The sequence below is a fragment of the Anser anser genome, assembly GCF_964211835.1.
Source record: "Anser anser genome assembly, chromosome: 6".
NCBI lineage: Eukaryota > Metazoa > Chordata > Aves > Anseriformes > Anatidae > Anser > Anser anser.
Window position 1 is genome coordinate 28472454 of NC_139726.1, and position 16711 is coordinate 28489164.

The following is a 16711-nucleotide window of genomic DNA, read 5'->3' on the forward strand; positions in this document are numbered from 1 at the left end:
CACGGGCGGGCCGAGGCGTGGCGGAAGCGAGCTCCGGCTCCTCCCCGCGGCGCCCGGGAGACCGGCGGCGGCGGCGCTCACGGCCATGGCGGCGCCACAGGCGGGCCCCGACCGGGTGAGGGCGCCGTGGGGCTGGGCCGGGCGCGGGGCTGCTCTGCCCGCGGCGGGGCTGCCGTGACTGCCTGGGAGGGCGGCTGGGGGCCGGGGCCTCGCCCTCCTCGTCCGCCTGAGTCCGCAGTGCTGCGGGGCCGGGGGCTCACACCGGCGGCGGCTGGGTAGGGGCCGGCGGCGGCTGGGTAGGGGCCGGCGGCGGGCGGCAGCGGTGCCCGCCGGGACGCAGAGGCGGGAGGTGCGGTGCGGCGTCCCCGCTATGCCGCTGTCCCCCGCCCCCCCCATGCTCCTCGCCTTCGCTGAGGGCGAGCAAGGGCTTCCTTGTTGTTTTCGTGTTCTCCTTCGTACACGTTGGCAAAGAAAGGTGCGCAAAAAGCTTTAAACCCGTAAAGAGCGGTTAGGTGTTCTTAAACCTTCGAGTTTGAAGGATTGCCCCCTTGGTACGCCTGAGGAGAGCAGCTCCCCTCACCACACTCGCAGAGTAAATGCGTCTGCTTGGTGCCGTTTTGTGTGAGGCGAACTTGAAAGTAAAGGTGTTTTTTGCTCTGCATCTCTGAACAGACCACCTGGGGAGCTGTGTAGATTTTTTTTTTTTCCTGAGTGAGAGTTCCCAGGCTTGTTGCCACCTGCCTGTGGCTCCAGCAAACCCAGGACTGCAGTGAGGCAGTGAGTGTGTGCTTTGTGGCAGGCTGGTCAGCAGCTCCTGTCAGTAACAAAACATCCCTGGAAACCTGCACCCAAACTCACCTTTTCTGTGGGGTTTGCAGTGAGTTCCTTCGGATTCTGAGAAACTGGAAACTTCAAGGAAATAAAGCTCTTATTTGTGTGGCAGAGTTGGGGACTTTCATACAGGTGGGACAGATGAGTATTAGCCGCTAGCTGCTTGCATGTGATTTCCTTTGTTGTCAGAAATAAATGATACAGAAATTCATTTTCAGTTGTTTTGCAGAAGACAACCGAGTAGAGATACACTACTGCACAGGCAGTGAATGCTGCATAAAAGCTGTCGGACTTTACTTTTTGAAAATATCAAATATTCTAAAGAATTCATAATCACTACCACAAAAAACTAGGAATCAGTAAAAGCAATGAGCTCTGAGCTTAAATGTTATCAATGTTTTTTCTCCCTTATTGTGTGCCTGTATGGTGAGAACAGTGCTGGCCACTGCTGGATGCTGGTCAGGGTGTGCTGCTGCCTACCTGTGTGAGTAGCACTTGCTGTCAGTCTTCAGCATGGCCAAAATCCAGGTTAGAGACTGGAGGCTTAATCCTGCAAGTGATTCCTTACGCAAGGTGTTTCGTTTGTGTAAGGTAAGCAAACCTAGCAGCACTTGCTCACTTGAACCTTCACCAGCATATGGAATTGTGGCATTTAGTACAGGCACCATTTAGGACTTTTTAGGACATCCTCTTGCTGCAATGGAGAACTCCCAGTGCAAACTGCAGTCATTTCAAACAGGAGTAGTACTGGACCCTAGCCCGGGGGCAGGAAGGTTCACATCCAGCTAATCCTGGCTTCTAGAAGCTTATTTTTAGTTCAGAATTAGCAGAGGTTCAGCGTGAGCAGCGTCAGGAGTAGAGAACTGTTCACAGTGCCTCTTGCAGGGAAGAGTTTCAGATGATATGGGGAAAAAACAAGTGGTAAGTTTCTGGATCCTTGAGTCTTGCCAGTTGTACAGTCTTTTTTATTTCTGGTATCAACTGAATTTTTGGAACGTGGGAAATACTTCTTCCTGTGTACCTCTTAAATATAATTATATAATGCAAAATCTGAAAGTACCTTCCTTTTCCTAGGTGAGGAAATCATCCAGCATAAGAGTTCTAGATTGTTAACAGGATATACTTGTTTTTAGTTATGTTTAACCTCTTGGTAAATATTTGCAAAGTTCATAAGTAATTTCTATAAATAAGATTATTTTATATTTTTATCTTATAATTGAGTATTGTTCTGTTCTGAATTTACAACTTCATTAATAGAAAATACGCTGCTCGTGGTATACACTGTGCAAGTATATCAATTATATAAGTTATTGCAGTATTTTGTTATTTAAGTAGAATGACTGGCAAGCTGTACCGGCGAACACAGTGCCTTCTATGCACAATGAAAATTATTGGAGTGAGGTTGAAATGCAAGCTGCACCTTACACATAGCTTTTAGGTGAATGTCCCCAGTGCAGTGCCCATCAGAACTGTGGTAAGAACATGTTTTTCCTGTGTTACGCTGTACACATCTATGAAACGTGTCCACCAGGAGTTTCTCACTATTTATGTATGTCTATACCTGATTATGTATGAGGTGCTTAGAATCTGGTTTCAGAAGCATAGGTAGCAAAACACATTTAGTATGTTCAGACCGTATCTGGAAGGAGCTGTTTTCTGTGAAGTGGTTTAACAGGCGCTCAGAAAAGAGGTGGTTTCACACTGACAGAAGCTGACTTTTGTCTCTTTATCTTTCAGTGTCCCCCGCGCGCCCTCCCTCCAGTGCCAAGGTAAGATCAGGTCATTCTATGGAATTGGTCATGGTTCTGTACTGCTGTTTTTAAAGGTAATGAAATGGAGAAAAAGGATTTTAACAAGTATCTGCGTAGCCATAATGGCTTTAAAAATGCTTGCTTTTCTTGCTACTTTGTTGTTCCAGAATCCCTTACAAGGAATACAAAGCATTTTAAAGTTTTACAGAGGCTGAGAAAATTTACTATATTATCTCATTTTTAATATTCAGAGAGGTAAACTCTTTAAAGAGATTTTGACAAATAGCAGCTTCAGTTTTATTTACATCTACTTCAGTGTTACTGATGTCCTTCAATTTCTTCTTCCTTAACTCGATCTTTGCTTTGTTTCATGTTCTGTAGTTTATTTAAATTACAAATCCTTCATAATGAATTTTTGAATTCAGACTAGGTATTATCAAACAGGGTTATAGGCATCTATCACTTTTACGTAGTATAGGGAGAAATTTGGGATTTTTTTTCCAGCATCCTAATGGGCGATGCGTAAAGAAAGGCAATTAAATAGTTTTTTATGGTGTGGTATGTGAGATTCCTTCAAAGTACCATAAGGCAAATGTGATATTTTGACAATGTATAAAGACAGCGTGTTTTTAGTAATGTATGTGTTCAGATGTTTCATAACTTCTTTTGTTGGTTTGTTACATACCAAGCAGTAATGAGTTTTAATTATCCAGGTGATTACAGCTTCTAATCTGATCTACAGCTAGCCAACTGAGAAACTGTGCACAGTCAAAGTGTTGAGTCTTGATGATTGCTTTGTACACCTAACCCTGTTGTACACAATTGTTCATAAAAAGAAATAGGGATGAGGATAAGGAAATAAATAAAAAGTAGTGAGAATGTCAATCTCATGAATTGCAATTGATTCAAAACTAACTTTCTTCTTACCTTTGTTCCTTTTACACTGCTCTTCAACACCTTTCTTCTTAAATGTGAAGTGGAAACCAGGGTGAGTTATTCTGGCAAAAAAAGAGAATCGTAAACATCAATAGTTCCTTTTGGCATCACTGCATCCTCTCTTTAAAGATCGGTCCTTATGCTTTTCCTAAATTCAGGCTGATAATCATGTAGATTGCATGGATACCTGGACTACCACTGTGAGAATTATCTAGTACTCTGTTTTCGTTACTGATTTCTATTTCTACGTGGAATCAAGGTAACTGGAATGTCACTGTGCTCTAAACAAGAAGTTTATTCTTCAGAGCGTTATTCAGAATATTTCAGCTTTTCATATAACACGTGCATATGCATGTTTAACCTCTCTCGCACTTAAGACAGATTTCCTATCTTGTTTTCCTACTATCTTCTATACCCTAACTGCTTGTGTAAATTGGTGAATTGTCATCTTATCTGTAAAAGGTAGAGGATGCCTTCACTTGTAAAAAGGACTACCTTTCTGAACTTGCAATAGTATGACTGTTAAAAAAGGGAAATGGAGGTTTCTCCATGCTGTGTAGCTAGACTTATGCTTTATGTTCTGCAGATGAAATTCCACTCAGTCGTCCCAAAAAAAGAAAGCCCAAAGGAAAGACTCCATTAGGTAAGGTCCTGCCAAGACTGAAAACTGGATTTATTGTCCTGGGTGAGACCTACACTGTAGACAAGCTCTTGACAGATGCACGTTTTTCAGTCTTGTGCTGGTTTTGAATAGTGTTCTTCTCAGCTAATTTATAGTAATTGATTTTATGTTGTACGTCCGCGTTTTTTTTTGCCTACAGTGCTGTCTGTCTTTTTAGAACAAGTCTGTAATTCTAACAGAAGTAACTTCAATCCTTCTCTTTTTCCCTAGGTCCATTCTCAGTACTGCTAATAGAGCAAATTTTGATATTGAACTGAAAAAAAAAAAAAAGCTTTAATGTTTATTCCTCTTATTTTTTCCATTCTAACATTTTTTGATACTTCACTAGTCACTTCCATCTGTAAGCTGCTTTCAATGTTGAGTGTGTTAAGTGCTTGAATTTTTGAATGAATTTAAATGAAACTCATTTAACAAATTGTCTCAAGAAGTCCTAGGCCAAATAAAGTTACAAGTTGACTGTTCTATTATCTTCTGAGTGTTAAAAGTCTGAAATATGACTAACACTAGAGCTTTGTATTTTTACAAGAAGTGGATCTGCTGAATAAAGATGTCGTTTTAAGCAAAATTACAAGTCTGATCTGTTTTGATAATGCAAAATGTTTTCATAGAATTTACTGAATTTCTTTAAATCAGTTGACTTGGGACCACGTGACGGTTTGATAAGTAAACCTTTATTTGATTAAAATGGTATGTAATGGCAGACTCATTATAAGACTCTTGCATGCAATAAGTAGAGCTGTTGCTAGCAGGGCTTCCCAACGATCAAGTTTTGTGATTTTTTTTTAGTAAGCTGAGTTATGGCCAATTTACTTTGGCCATTACTTTGCTGGTTAATTTTGCATTTTTGCACAGTAAAACTCTATAAAAGGTGGGGAAACCTGTTGCTTGAAGTGAAAACAAGTAGATTGAGTTGTTATTGATAAAAACTGCAGTACTTGAAAGTACTATAAAAAGGCTTGTCTTTCTACATCAAATGATGCAAATTGATGCTACTGCTGCTAGAATATTTGATGAAATTTCATGTTAACCTCTCATGGAAATGTAGTTCCTCCAAAGCATAGTAATTCTTCTCTCAGACTGGAGTAAACATTCTTCAGCATTGCTTTTTTTTCCTGCTCCTCCTGTATTCTAGGGCTGTTTGTTTAGCAATTAATTTGAATTTCCTTTTTCACACTAATTTGCCTTAATGTTTATCTGTCTGAGTGAATCAGCTTGTAAAAAACTGTTAATTTTTCTGTCCTTTTCAGTATTATCTTTGCATATAGAAAGGAAGATTATAGAGGAATTGCTCTTTCCAGCGTTAGATTCCATTCAGTCAGTCCTCAGTTATATACCCAAATTTGAATCATGCTACTTCTTGGATACTTACATTTCCTCCCGGCATGAAATTGTCAGGATGAAATGTGTTGTGTGTTTTCACTTTGTATAATCTTATAACTGTATTTGCTTTCCAGCTCTTATATTTACTGGCCAACACATTTTCATCAGCTGTAAGCTGAGCAAGCATAGATATTCTGCACAATATAGCAAATAGCAACTTTTTATTATGTGTTCTCAGTGTCTCTAAATTCAGGTTGCTGGAGCTTTTCTTATGCTTTTCAGATGGCATTGTCCAAGCAACTGTTCGTCGTCAGTCTGAAAGCAGTGAGCCCCTAACTCCTGAACCTCATGATGTCCCTCCTCAGAGGAAACGCAAAAAGAAGAAAGTGCCTCCTGGTATGTGAAACAACTGTAGACTGAAAAAAATCAGTGACAGAAATATGATTGGCCAATTTGCATTTTGGTTTAAAACATTTCAAATCAGATGCTCTTGTAACAGTTGGAGGTAATCTGAGTGAATGGTAGTTTAGAGTTTCAGTTTCTGTTTTTAGATTCTGTGTTTTATATAATAACTATTTATGCATTTAAGTGAATGTATTTCCAGTTCTATGAAAGCTCTAAAATTGTCATGTGTCTTATTTTAAATCTTCAGATTCTGAGACCTCTTTTACCCAGCAGAATGTTGCATCCTTATTTCAGAATGGAAATGGCATGGATATTCCTGAAGCTGAAGAAACAGTGATCCGCAAACAGAGAAAAAGAACAAAGTGAGATGAAACTAGTATAGCTTATGATTTGATAAAACTGCGATAGTGAAAATGGCTGATTAACATTTTACTGTGTCACATTACAAAAATGTCCATGATACCATTCAGCTTGTAAAGTAAATTGTATTCATGCAGTCCCTTCCAGGGCTAGGATCTAACTTCCTTCACTTGTTTGATTTGTGCATGCCTGGGTGCATTACAGTTCAGAATGCATTAGCTCAAGCCTAATGTTTCAGTCACATACCTGAAAAATTAGAATGTATAACTGCATACTTTCGTATTTCCAATTTTTTTCTTAATTTGCTGAGAAACGACTGCTTTCATATCCTTCTTTTCTCCAAGAGCTATGAATTTAAAACATTTTGTTCACCTTTCTACCACAAGCATCCATTCTCTTGGCCTTATATTTAGTTTGTATGTATTTTTTTTAACTGTTAATCTCTTGATAGGTATTTCTTCCCACCTTAGTGTTTTGACACAAGAAGGTATCTAAATTGAAAGAAAACCCCAAAAATTAAGGATTAGCTTTATGGTTTTAGTTAGCTAACTCCATGATAATTTTAGTGCTTTTAATCGGTTCTTGTCAGTCAAGTTAGGCATGTTAAATGTTCATAGAAGTCTTCAGCATTTAAATTCTACTTCTTGTTCTTTTTCTACTCCTTTGTATGTCCTGTGATAATAGGAAACCTCGGCCAGCAGAAATGCACTGTTCCAATGAACTGGAGGTGGAGGAGGAAGACATCATTGAAGATGAGCACAGAAAGAGCCCAGATCAGCAGCCTGTGTTTGCTGCTCCCACTGGAATTAGCCAGCCTGTTAGCAAGGTGTTTGTTGAAAAAAATCGTAAGTGTATCATGTGATTTAAGTAATTTAAGGAAATTCTTGCAATTAAAAAATGCATAATTGTGTTGAAAATCCAAGTATTGCACTAGTGGGAGGAATTTAAAAACTAAGTTTTCCAGGAAAAAAAAATCTTTGTAAGTAAATACACATTATAATTATTCAACAGTGAATGTTAGTGTTGTTCTGCTGGCATGTTTAGTTGAATTTTTGAATTCTGTGGAAGAAAAAGGCTGTTTGATAGTACAGAACTGAGCTTATTTAACTTAATACTGTCACAGTATATTGAGGAGAAAGTATTTACTGTATTTCAAAAAATCTTTCAACTAGAAGATTTTGTTTGTTTGTTTTGTAGCAGGGAATGCTAAGTAATTACACAAGGTGTGCTGCACATTTGTAAATCCATAGCCTGATATATCAGGGTATATCACACTGACAAAGGCATCCTGATACGAATGTAAGCTGACAGAGGCTAGGAAGTGGAGAGAAGAAATCTGATGGAAATTTTGATACTTTTTCACAGGAGGAAGTTCAAGCATTAGTATAGAAATGATGGGTGAAGGTAATAGTAGTCTCTAAAATTAATTTCCTCATCCATCTAGGGCGTTTTCAAGCAGCTGACCGTGCAGAATTGATTAAAACCACTGAAAATATCAATGTACTTATGGATGTGAAAGCTTCGTGGACCACTAGAGATGTCGCCCTCTCAGTGCACCGAAGTTTCAGGTGATAGATTAACATTTTGATATAAATAAGCAGTATTTTTTTTCCCTCTTAAGAAGTTAGCTCCTTTTTCATATCATTGTGATATATCTTTATTTATTTTGAATATTTTTGATAGGTGGCGGTTGGGGATGCAACTGGTATAAGGCTTTTCAGTCCTTTAGCTGTTTTTCCTGACAATAATACCTGTTTCTAGTCAAGATGCCACATGTGAAATGCAACATGTAAAAAGAATAACAAGCTGGAGCCAACTAAGAAAGCTGTATTGCAAAGATTCAGAGAAAATCTGAATTGAAAGAGACTAATATGATAACAGAAATACTGGGGACCTACCAAAAAAAAACATGTTGTGAAATGAGATTCACCCATCAGCTACAATATGACCAAAATGAAAATAGATGCATTGAGATGGTTCCCAATGAAAAATCTTGGTTGGTGAAAAAGAGGGAGGAGTGGAACTGGACTGGGCATAAGTTTGCACACAGTAGCAAAAAATGAATTTTTATACAAGTGGTTGTGTTGTGATACAGAATGGGAAGATGACATCCATTTTCATATCTCTGGTGTCTTCTACTTGGAAACCTGTGCTTGCTTCTCAGCTTTTTGTTAGCAAGGAGGGTAATGACAGCTTGAGGAAATTCTGAAAAGGCTGACTCTCTCTCAAGGACTGGTTAAGAAGTCTTGTATAGGTGAAAGGGGCAGTGGTCTTGAGTAGCTACAGGTAAAATGGAAGCGTGTGTGGAGTGAAAGTATTTGACTCCTGGAGCAGTAAAAATGGGAACTAGCAATAGGATCAGTGAAAACTGTTTTTTCTTGGTTGACAGCTCAGGTGCCAGTGCAGTCTGTCAAGGGAGGAAGCGTAAGTCCCATCACGTAGGATTTTTAAAACTAGATCAGAAAAAACACTCAGAAGCAACCTGTCATGGCAGCAGGGTTGAAAGGGTGCATTCATAGGCTTTTTGCATCTGTAGTTCTTTAATTCAAGGCATTAAACTTTTCTAATGTTCTTTTGTCCATTCAGGGTGATCGGACTCTTTACCCACGGCTTTCTTGCTGGGTATGCTGTATGGAACATCATTGTTATCTACATTTTGGCAGGAAATCAACTTTCCACAGTTTCTAACCTGCTCCAGCAGTATAAGACTCTAGCATACCCAGCTCAAAGTTTGTTCTACTTGTTGCTGTCTATCAGTACAGTCTCAGCCTTTGATAGGTAAAATCTGTTTGCATTTGAAAGGCATGTGTAACTTGTATGCAATATGCTCTTTCCTCCTTTGTCTGGCATATTTTGATCTGCTGTTAATTTAATGTGATACACTTGGAGAATGATTTTACACGTGGATGGCTGTATAGTTAAAAGGTGTGCTTTTGCATTCAGTCTTATGTTACTGATTTCTGTCCATTACCTGCTGACTTGTATCAATGTGCTTGTGCTGTCTTTGTAATCAGGAGGAGAACCAAATAGGAGAGCTGGTGGTTTTTGTGAGGCAGAGGGGTGGAGAACAACTACTGTTTCTGTCAGGTTACTTTTCATGTGAATCTATTCCCCAGCTAGGTTTGCAACATAGCATTATAAACAGTTTTCCCAGCTCAGCTGGGGTTTCTTGAGCCTTATGGCTCAAGAGTGGAAATGAACAGAAAGATGAACAAAGAGACCATAAACAGAGTAGTTTCATAGGTGTTTCTTTTAATGACAGGTTGTTACCAGGGCAGCATGGTAAGCCAGGGGAGGAGTCTGTTTTATGGAAAAAATTGTCTTTTTTTTCAATGAGTCGTGGCAGGGAGGAGGCCTGAGTTATTTCTATTTGGTCCTGTATCAGTGTAAGCTTTGCAAGCAGTTACATTAGCATAACTGAGTTTGTTGTGGGTACGCTGAAATGAATGCAAGGATTAGAGAGAGCGCAGATCTCTCCAGATTCTCCCTGTTCCAGAAATGACTGCAGTGAGAAAGCTACAAAACTCATGAAACATCCTCCTTAGTTTCAAACTTTCTTGGGTTGGCATAGTAAGGGTCATTGCATGTGTGTGCAATATAGTTGTGTATGAAGACACTGTAAAAGAGACAGAAAAAGGTATCTCAAAAAAAATTAAAAGAACAATAGAATACTGTTAGAGGAACAATATTATTATCCTATTGGGCTGTGTTAATGAATTTTTTTTTTTTTGTAATCAGGATTGATTTGGCGAAAGCGTCAGTTGCGCTGAGGGGTTTTCTTACCCTAGACCCAGCAGCAATAGCTTCATTCTGTAAGTATCTTGAAGTGGATAGGAAGTTGCTCAGAAGAGAAGGTAACTGGAGAAATCCTACATTCTATTTTCATTAATTTTTTCCTCCATGGTTATTTTCTGCTTTAGAGTAAGTGACTTGCTACGTAGTTGAAAATAGCATTCAAGGGCTGTGAACACTGCATATTTTTAAAGCATTTGCAATAGCATTAGTGGGACTATTACTGAGATGGTTCTTTTCCCACTTTTGAATACAGAACACAAATGTAGCAAAAAAACAAAATCACAAGATGACACCTTTGATGTAGCTGATAGATTGCAAAAGTGCAGAAACCAGACTTTAATGGGTCAAAATTCCCAGATTTGGGGAGAATGATGAAGAAGAGAGAATGAGTTAAAGGAGGCAGTATCATGTAAAGGAGTCAGTATTCATCTGGAAGCAGTGGAGTGAAAGGAAAGAAAATGTAGTGATAATTATCATGTCATGATAAGACAGCATTTTTTTGTTTTATTTTGCTTTATACCTGACATTACCAATTCCATTTCTTCCAGTGTACTTCACCGCTCTTATCTTATCCTTAAGTCAGCAGATGACATGTGACAGAATTAACCTCTACACACCACCTTCGGAAAATGGCAGCATCTGGTAGGAAACATAATGAATTACTTCTGTGAGCTAATGGGGTTTCTTAGCTGAGTTGCTGTCTTTGGAATCCACTTTCCTTAACAGGCTTTTGTAGTGAAAAACCATCAGGATGGTAGTAGTAGCTGTGTTTTTACACCTGGCTTAGCAAGTTGTTTTTTATGATACTCTGCTGAAATTATTATTGTAACACCTATGTACCGGTGTGTAACCTGACTAATTGGTTGATGTACTTTTCTCAGGATGGCAGGTACAGAGGAAGAAATTCTTCAGCCATGGATTGTGGTGAATCTGGTAGTGTCTATTCTAGTTGGGGCAAGTTGGATCTTCTTGTCTTACCGACCAGAGCTAGACCATAGTGAAGGTAGGAAATACTAATAGGCTAAATGTTGTTTGTTCGGGCTTTTATTGGCTGTGCTCTGCATTGGGCGTTCAGGACTAGTCCTGAGAAATGTTGTGACTGAGGAACTAGCAACATTTAAAACCAAGCGCATCTTAGGATGCTGATGTCTGTGTGTGATCTTCTAAAGAAGAAGCAGTTATTAAAAAGGAAAGAAAAGCCTTGTTTCTCCTGGCTGATTTTTGAAACTTGAGAATATTTGTCTTTTCTTCTTAGAAAACTAATTTTAACAACAAAATGAATGTTTAAAATGTATCTATTCTGCTTCTGTTTTAGAAAATTCCCCAATGTTACTAATGCTCCTTTTGCAAATGCTGAGTGCATTTCGAGTTCACCTGTGTATTATTTTCAACAGAACAATGCAGTAGTTTTGGGAACTCCCAAGCTTTGAGAAGTAAAATTTGAGCTTGCAGAACAGGGCATCAAATGAGGAGTACTTGTGGTCATGGTTGGAGGAGGGGGCAAACAGGTCATCCCCTTTCTTAGAAGCAACTTTGCTACATGCTGAGCCTTCTTCCATTTGTTGTTGGAGCTTGGATCCAAAAGGTGTATCACTACTAAGCTTTCCTATCAAATGCGTGCAGCCTGTGACTTCAATCTGTGCTGTACACACAAATTGTAAGTATTAGCTGTAAGTTAACTCATACCAAAGAGCATCACGAGTTGAAGCACAGATTTGTGTTTGGGAGGCCAAAGAAGATTAAACGTGCTTCTTCAGATTACTTTAGAATTTTAATTTACCAATTCTTTATTTCAGTTGGCACCAGTTACTCTCCTTATTTTTAATAACTCAATGACTTTTTTTTTTTAAACAATCCTGGTTGGCAGCCTTTACAATCATTGGACATGAAATTTTTAATAGATGTCTAAATTGTATTTTAAGCCATTTAAAAATAATATAGGCTTATTCAAGGATGGCAATGGCAAGATTTAGTCTAGTTTTTAATGAGATTTCAGATATTTACAGGTGCCAACAAAGATTAGAAAATCTGCTTCAGAAATTTCAAGAGCAAAACTCTGCTAGGATTTTTTCCTGTCAGAAATAGTAGAAAAATGTTAATCTACTAAGGATGGCATAGCAAAAAGAAGTCTGTGAATTTCACACTTGAGTGGATAAAACTGCACTGTTGCACGTGCAGATTTTTGTGTGATCTTACCATGTTGACAACTTGTTGGCAAACACAGCCTGGTCTATATGCTGAATGTGCTGTTAGCAAGCCAGAAGGGACACCCATGCTGAGGGCGCAGTACACATGTAAAGGAACCCAGAGAAGAGAAAACTGCCCTCAGCAGCACAGAACTCCACAAGGACTACCCCATCAGCTGCTTAGCATGACTAGCTGAATTTCTCCACAGTTCCTCACTGCTGACCTTAAGCAGTTTCCCGTGCCTGAACTACCTTGGTGACAACTAGCTGTGAGCAATAGCATTTATGATTCTTTCTGTCCTGTGTTCTAGTGTTGCTAACTTATGTTGGGGTCCATAGGGCGTTTACATCCATAAATGAACGGGCTCTAAACGGAGATCTTCCTTCCTAGTTCCAACACTCTCTGAACTTCAAAAATCCCTCAGTCTACTTTCAGATACCAATTTATGTGTCCAGGCTGAATGCAGGATGATATTTCCTATGATCAGCTGCTAATGTCATCACTAATTCTGTTAATTAGGGGGAGCAAGAATAGTTTTCTAAAGACAGTGGTGGGTCTTCCCATTACTGAGTTGCTAATATTATGACTGGGAAGAAAAGCATGAAGTTTCAGGAAATTCCAGAGAAATTCTCTGGAATAATGAAATTATATCCAGGTAAAACTTTTTCAAGAAAAGCAAATTCTTTTCTCTCTTTTAGAACTGATGTTTCATGCTGAAATCGAGGAATTTCCCCAGGGAGATATCATACCCAGAGTCCAGCCATAGTGTGGAACACGCACCTTGTAGCTGTAACTAACTGATGGCTCAACACCTGCTGTATTGTAACCATGTATTATAACTTTCATAAAGCAAAAAATGTATTTTTGTACTGTATATTTGATGGATCTTTTATGTATGCTACTTTTTAAATATCCAAATGTGACTGAAAACTTTTATACTTCTGCTTTTTGTTTTATAAAGTAGATCAGTACATAAAGTAAAGGTGCTTTAGTAAATGTTGCTACCTAGACAGCCAAAGGAAATAGATGGAAACAGAAGATCCACTATTTAGTGCTTTTTTGACAGATATTTTTTTTGACTCGTTCTGATAGCAGTTGGGGTTAAAAAAAAAAAAAAAAGCTAAGAGTTAGCAAGCATAGTAAAATAATACTTGGTTTTAATTGTCATAAAAAGTATTTTCTAGACCTAGGGGATTGGATTGTCAGGGATTTTGCTATTTCCTTAAAAGAAAACAATTTATTCTTCCTCTTCTTCATTTAGTTCTCTTGACAGAGATCCTGATAATAACAAGTTATTTCAAGTTGATGTAGGTAAAGGAAACAAAAGTTTTTAATTTCACAGCATTTCAGTCAGCTAATGAATACTTAGATACAGGAGGGTGGTTTTGGTTTGCCAACAAGATGTGTGTCCTGTGATGTCTTGATAGTCAGGATGCATAACAATTACAAAACTGATTTCTCCTTATCTTGTATGGTACGAGCAATAGTGTTATTCATAGGTCTTTCTAAAGAAACTTGAATTTCAGAGATGTTAAAAATGTTACTACTTCACCTGTTTTGCTGGAAAATGATTTCTCCCCAAAGGATTTTTGTTGTTTTGTGTTAGGATGAAATTGGAAACTTCTCCTAAACTAAAATTACTAGGTGATGTTATTAAAGCAAGGCAAAAACCCTCCAGCAACCAATGTTCTGCATAGCGATGTAGTGGTAATAGTGGCAGTTGGTGGTTTTTGATGATGACAGCCAGTGTTCTTTTTCTTCGGTATTAAAGTGGCAAAATGAAAGCATTGTAGATGTGAATAAATACAGATGTCTTGTAGGATGAAACAGTCTCCATAGTAGACATAGGCAAGAGCTAGTTTGAAATCTATTTCCTGAGAAAATGTCACACAAAACTAGTATTTTATAATAGTACTAATATTTTATTTAATGTGTTGAGTTTTGCATTATTTTATTTAATGTGTGTGTCTGAGATTTTTTTATACCCGTTGGCTGTATTCTAGGGCATTCACTTTGTTGTGGGAAGGAGACGTTAAAATTTTTTGTCAGTTGTCACAGTTCTTAAGTATTTTCGCAAAACTCTAGAGCTAAATTATAGCTGGCACTGCATTGTACATTAAAATGGAGAGATAGGTGCTGCTCCCTGCCACTGTAATACTGGAAGTTCTTGTGATTTGGCTGTAGGAGATAGGGGATGAAGCGCTACTTAGTGTTCCCACGTAGGTTTCCACCACGGTGGGAAATGCACATCACAGTTTCTTCAAATGTGGTGGAATTACTGAGCTCCTGAAGATTAGATTAATAATGGCTTTATTGTTAATGTCTGTGCTGATTGATGTTTGTCATCTTGGCATGATAAAAAGTGTGTTTTTCCCATAAAGTGTGTTTTTCCCATAAAGTGTGTAGATTAGACACAACAGTGTTAAGGGATCAAATCAGTGTAGGAAAGAAAATGAATAACATCACTGCTTGATTTAATTTCTGAAATTATTATAAGGAATTGGCCTCCTAAGTATCCCTTGAACAAAGCAACGTTAGCCGGGAGCCAGATTTGTTCTCATTGTGAAATAGTTTGTTTAGATGGTTGAGCAGGGATTAAATTATTTAACTTAATGAGATCAATATTTCAAACCAGGCTTGCCTTTCCAGTTTATATTTTTTGGAAGGCCTGAGTATAAACATAGATGAATGAATGAGGTTTGAGGTTTGCCATTTAAAATCACACTTAAGTAAATGGAGATTAATCACCTATTTTTCAAGGTACTTTTCATTTCATTAAGCCTCACAATGGAGTTTTGAGTTTTAACAGTGCTTTTTTTGTTGTTGTAGTTACTTGGAAAATTTTAGAACATTTTAAAGTTTACAGAATATGTGTTTAATTACAGAACATGCACTGTAGGAGCCTTAATTGAAATGCTTCTGTGCATTTCCATACCATTGTTTCTAATGGGGTATTTTTGTGTTGAAAAAATTGAAGAAATGTTAGTGCCAATTTCTTGGTTTTAAATATCTGAAACAAGTAAAGAACTGATCTAAACTCCTGTTAGAAACTATTGTACTACTGTGTACTGTTTCCAAATGATTAGTTTGTTTAAAATAAATCAGTATTTTTTCCTCAATGCAACATTATATATTGTATTAAAGCTCTGAAGATATGATAGGGGAAAATGTTTTTTTCTTTAATTGTGGTGGTGATGATGTAAATAATGGTTTCCTTTTCTCTCCACCAGCCAGATTCCTGCTGTTGCACTGGTCTTTTGCACGATCAGAAGCAGTGCTGTGAAATCCTGAGAACTAGCAAGTAGGTTGACTGATGTGTTAGTTTCTGAAATGTGAATTTAATCAGCTACTAGGGCTGGTGTAGCCTAAAGCAGGGAGAACGAAGTGGGGAATCCGACTGCTGCCTTTAACCGCCTGGCTCCTGCTTAGCAAGAGGCGGGAGCCGGCCCCTCGAGCCGAGGCCTTTGCTTCTCAAATGGCTTTTAAATGTAAATCTGAAATTTGAAATTTTGGTCCAAGAACGCATTGGAATTTAAAATTTGGTTAAGTTCCCGTTGCTTGTTCCTTTACGTGTTGCTTTCTCAACTTGAAGCCAGGTGGCGTTAGTTTGAAAAGTAGAAGCAGCCCCCCCGCGGCTGCTGGGTACCGCTGAGGTGAACGCCGGGAGGGTAACGGCAGGGGGCGTCCCGCCAGCGCCTAACGGCTGTGGCGGCGGGGCCGCCATTTTGGGCTCTGCCAGAGGGAGGTGGCGGGTCTGCGTGTGGCTCCCCGGCGCTCTCCGTCTTGTCCTTCCTGCCCCGGGCAGCCATCACTGGAGCCCCTCATCAGCGGGCAGGAAGGGGCCGAGCCAGAAGGCTGCCCGTCGGATCCGAGGTGCGGGCGGTGCCACGGCAGGGGAGGAGCCGCCTCGACGAGCCGCGAGTATAACCGATTGATTACATTTGGGAATGATGATTTCTACAGGCAACTTAGCATTCATTCCTCCATCCTATCACACATATCGGGGTAGGATTAATTATTTTAATTACTAAATGCTATTCTGCTACGTAGTTATTACCTCAATTTTTTCAGTGATTTCTTTACTAACTCCTTAAATTTCTCCTGCACTGTTGCATCAAATAATTTTTTCATAGTATGCTTCGTACTTCAGCTCGGGGGTTGGGGGCTGGGGTCAGCTCGGGGGTTGGAGCTCAGGGCAGCCTGACAGGCTCCCCATCACCACCCCTCTCTTCTGTCATTCTGCTGGGGCCTTTGACCACCTTTGCTGTCCCTCCACACACTGCTCCTGCCTTGAGGGTTTCCTGGGATTTGCTTTCCAGCCAGTCCCAGGGAAGTCTCCTGCCACCTGTATGCAGCACTGGGGTTCTCTGTTGTCATGTGTGCAAGGTCCCTGCTGCCTGAGATGCACACTGAGGCAGGCTATGAGGAAACCAACATACAGGGA

At 39.3% G+C, this 16711-nt stretch overlaps 1 protein-coding gene across 2 annotated transcripts; it reads left to right on the plus strand.

Annotated features, from left to right (window-relative positions):
* Nucleotides 1–70: 70 nt before the first annotated feature.
* Nucleotides 71–15385, plus strand: TMEM237 (transmembrane protein 237). 2 transcript variants are annotated; one of them, XM_083842295.1, is made up of 13 exons: nucleotides 71–115; nucleotides 2569–2600; nucleotides 3560–3570; nucleotides 4105–4161; nucleotides 5803–5916; nucleotides 6173–6287; nucleotides 6970–7130; nucleotides 7730–7853; nucleotides 8872–9063; nucleotides 10024–10097; nucleotides 10629–10722; nucleotides 10962–11083; nucleotides 12966–15385. In XM_083842295.1, exons 1-13 carry the CDS (start codon nucleotides 86–88, stop codon nucleotides 13031–13033), a joined length of 1194 nt encoding a protein of 397 aa, XP_083698421.1. In that variant the 5' UTR covers nucleotides 71–85; the 3' UTR covers nucleotides 13034–15385. The 2 variants fall into 2 exon arrangements, with proteins under 2 accessions (XP_083698421.1, XP_083698422.1); XM_083842296.1 differs by lacking the exons at nucleotides 71–115; nucleotides 3560–3570 and adding an exon at nucleotides 377–1752.
* The last annotated feature ends 1326 nt before the right edge of the window (nucleotides 15386–16711 follow it).

What these genes read in the sequence shown, in the direction of transcription:
- TMEM237 (XM_083842295.1), top strand. Translation starts at nt 86, where the DNA reads ATGGCGGCGCCACAGGCGGGCCCCGACCGG. An exon ending in AAACAGAGAAAAAGAACAAA is followed by an intron (nt 6,288 to 6,969) that starts GTGAGATGAAAC and finishes CTGTGATAATAG; the next exon opens with GAAACCTCGGCCAGCAGAAA. An exon ending in ACAGTCTCAGCCTTTGATAG is followed by an intron (nt 9,064 to 10,023) that starts GTAAAATCTGTT and finishes TTTTGTAATCAG; the next exon opens with GATTGATTTGGCGAAAGCGT.